A 3,333-nucleotide genomic window follows, 5' to 3' on the forward strand; every position below is an offset into this window, starting at 1 on the left:
TGAGGTTTTTTTTTTTTTTTTTGTCTTGGGCTAAGCCCATGAAACCTACCCGAACCCCAATACCCAACCCACCCGAACCAGAACCCGATTCCCTATCGTAACCCAGAGGTTCTTGTAACGAACTCAAGCTCTCCCATGGCTGCCGAGAGATAGGCTTCGCTGCCATCACTGCCTCCACCCGCGGCGCGCCGTTACCCGCGTTGACGCCGTTAAACGGCTTGGCTTGAATGTGATGGGCCGAGGGGTGTGGGCCTTCTGAGGCTATGATTATTGTAACCCTATACATCTTATTGGGCGTCTCTTTGTTGGGCATGTAGGTGGGATGATCTGCACTGATGACCTTTACTCTCTTTTGAAGTTGAGAAAGTCCCGCAGCCGAGGTCTGGGTCAGATGTCAATTTTGTTTGCCTCCCATAGAGCTGTACCGGGCTTAAATTCTCTTGGAGGAATATTGAACGATTTGTGTGTATTCCCATATAGTATGTGTGAGTGGTTTGTGTACTCCCATGTACTCCTATGTTCAAATCCTCTTAGAATTTGAGACTGTCCAATTCACTTGACAAAAAAAAAAAAACCTCTCTCACTAAAAAAAATAGAGAAAATGGTTTTGACTTTTGAGTGGAGGAGTCTCAGACTCTCGGGGAAGGCTAAGATGTGCGGAAAAAAGGGAATGAAATGGCGAGAAGAGGTTGAAATAAGGTTGTAGGTATGAATTTCCAGTATTTCCAAATGAACAAAAAAATTATTTTACCAAGAGACTAATAAGATCAAAAATATTATTTATACACTAAAATTAACTACAGATAAATTTGTGTACAAATACACCCGAGAGAGCAATCAGTAGGCAGTAGCTAACAGATTCCCCAGCTTCGCCCACGATACCCCTTCTTTTTCTTTGTTTTGGACTTGACGATACCCCTTCGTTGCCAACGGAAAAAGTACATTGGCTTAGTCCTGGGCCTACTTTTTTGTTCTTTATTTCTGTCTTCTTTTTTGGGCTCTTTAACCCATAAGCTTTAACATAAAAAAGGGTTACACTCCAGAGAATAAGAGCGAAAGCTGAACCCCTTTTACACCAAAAAACAAAAAGTTGAATCCCCTTTCATCAGCTGAAAAAAATAAGGAAAAGATGAGTGGCCAGGAAGATTCTCTCGGGCATGGCATGAATATGACGGCGACAAAGACTTTTTATCGGTGAGGGACTGAGGGAAAACGGCCTACACAACACAAGCGAGAGCTAGTAAAGTTTAAAATGATAATAATTTTATTGCATACTTAATTACTTATTTAATAATATTTAAATATCTACTTTATAAACATTTGATTAAATTATAATTTTTATTTAGTTTACTTATGTCATTTTTGAATTTTATAAATTGTCTCAAAATAGATACCTACTTATATAAATGTACGAATAACATTATTGTCTCGTATCAGATTCTACATCCAAGTGTATTATTATAGTATTGAGTTGAATGTTAGGTATAGCATAGGATATGAAGGCTGGCCGAATGGCCGAAAAAAGGGGCTTCAGGATTAGACTTTCACCCTTCTGACTTAACAGTAAGTCAACTCAATTATTCTATAGGGTACTGTATGTATGCATGTATTACTCCTAGTTTGTATTTGTATTTCACTTGTTCAAAGGGCCAACAGTCCACCAAAACGGAAAAAACAGAAAAGCTCAAAGCACGAGGTACGCTAACGTACAGGTTACAATTTTTGACAAATCTTATTATCTTAGTCCTTTTAATAATATAATATGTTATGGCCGAAAACGTTGTTTGTCATCTTGCACAAAACTTCTGGCTTGTGAACTGTGAGTTTCATTCATGCTCCCTTGTATTAATATATTGTATTTGTAGCTTCTTCTTCTTCGATGAATGAGCTTCATGGACTGGGATTTGCACGCTATAGTGAGAGGATGCACCAATACTCATCAATCCGACAACATCCTAGGCGATCTTAACTATTTCCAGTTAAGTCCTCAACAAGAAATAGATGAACGTTTCTTCAAGTCTCACCAATTCTCAGAAACAGAAACCATCACTACTGCCATCGTTGATGATGAATTGGAAGAGCTTTACAAACCTTTCTACCCTTCTACAACTAGTTCCCACCCTACCTCCGCTGAAGTCAACAAAGTACTCCATCTCAAACCTTCAGATCCAACACCATCTAAATGTAAAAGAAGGTACGACATACATATATATACTACAAAAGATTGATTTGTTTTAATTTGCATCAAGCAAAATACAGGGTTGATGGTAATTAATTATAAATGAAGGAAGAAGAATGAAGAGAAGAATAAGAGGGTAGTGAAGCGGGTGAGAGAAGAAGAAGGGTACAGTGATGGATGGGCATGGCGTAAATACGGGCAGAAACCAATAAAAGGATCAGAGTATCCGCGGAGCTATTACAGGTGTAGCAGCTGCAAAGGATGCTTGGCTAGGAAACAAGTTGAACGGAGCCATTCCGATCCACAAGTTTTCATAGTTACCTACACAGCTGAACACACCCATCCTCCTCACCCCATCACTACTATTCCAACAAACTCACAAGCACAAGGAACAGTAGTAGGAAGAGGCTGGAAGAGGAGAACCAATCTATAGATGAGGCGCCAATTGTGCTTTCAATCAACTACTTGCTTTAGATGGGTGCGCCTTCATCATTATATAATTTTGCTTTTCATACAGCAAGTCAAGAGAACTTATTATATATTGTTTTATTAATATTATATATAGTTTGTACGCTGTTCGTCAAATACTAAATAATCTATCCTTGGTTCAAATTTCGGTCCAATTAAAGTAGTATGATTTAATTTTCTGAATTATATCTTTCACAATGTTAACTATATATATTATGCATTTGAAATGAGGGGCTTGAAAACAACGTAGACAAGCTCATGATATATAGTTGATAAAAATAAAGAAGCTAAGATCGTAACATCTTGATTCCAAATTTTTATTGTATATAACTTATTAAAACAATAACGTACAATACTAGTTTATTTGAATCTTAAATTCAAATGACATATATGTATACATATGGCTGGGGTACCTAGGCAGTATCACTCAGCTTATATAATGAATTATTAGTTCATGACACATGCAATGATGATATTAAGTAGCGTTGGTGTGGTGTGTGGGTTCATTCAGCAAGCAAAGCAGCGACGGAACCGACGAAAGCAGCATTAATATAGGTTGTAGGTTCGCTGTGAGAATAGTCAGATCTTTCATCACCGAAGTGGTCATTGGAATCAGGGCCTCCAACAATGGCACCAACGTGAGTATTGGGATTTGGATTTGGTGAATTGTAATAGTTTGACATACC

General features: G+C 38.1%; 2 protein-coding genes and 1 long non-coding RNA gene across 3 annotated transcripts in view; 2 read left to right on the top strand and 1 right to left on the bottom strand.

The window, feature by feature from the left end:
- LOC110271787 overlaps positions 1 to 582 on the top strand; it is a 5,899-nt gene extending 5,317 nt beyond the window's left edge. The window contains exon 2 of the long non-coding RNA XR_002362478.1: positions 5 to 582. This is a non-coding gene — a long non-coding RNA (uncharacterized LOC110271787). The remainder of the gene's footprint in view (positions 1 to 4) is intronic.
- LOC107643094 (probable WRKY transcription factor 29) lies at positions 1,510 to 2,826 on the top strand. Its single transcript, XM_016346655.2, has 3 exons — positions 1,510 to 1,696; positions 1,866 to 2,194; positions 2,288 to 2,826. Exons 2-3 carry the CDS (start codon positions 1,884 to 1,886, stop codon positions 2,610 to 2,612), a joined length of 636 nt encoding a protein of 211 aa, XP_016202141.1. The 5' UTR covers positions 1,510 to 1,696; positions 1,866 to 1,883; the 3' UTR covers positions 2,613 to 2,826.
- Positions 2,951 to 3,333, bottom strand: part of LOC107640241 (endoglucanase) — a 3,017-nt gene continuing 2,634 nt past the window's right edge. Inside the window, exon 8 of the mRNA XM_016343780.2 lies at positions 2,951 to 3,327. Coding sequence (XP_016199266.1) covers positions 3,151 to 3,327 — 177 coding nt within the window. The 3' untranslated portion in view covers positions 2,951 to 3,150. The remainder of the gene's footprint in view (positions 3,328 to 3,333) is intronic.

Source organism: Arachis ipaensis, chromosome B05, assembly GCF_000816755.2.
Source record: "Arachis ipaensis cultivar K30076 chromosome B05, Araip1.1, whole genome shotgun sequence".
NCBI lineage: Eukaryota > Viridiplantae > Streptophyta > Magnoliopsida > Fabales > Fabaceae > Arachis > Arachis ipaensis.

What these genes read in the sequence shown, in the direction of transcription:
- LOC107643094 (XM_016346655.2), top strand. Translation starts at nt 1,884, where the DNA reads ATGAGCTTCATGGACTGGGATTTGCACGCTATAGTGAGAGGATGCACC. An exon ending in CCATCTAAATGTAAAAGAAG is followed by an intron (nt 2,195 to 2,287) that starts GTACGACATACA and finishes TTATAAATGAAG; the next exon opens with GAAGAAGAATGAAGAGAAGA.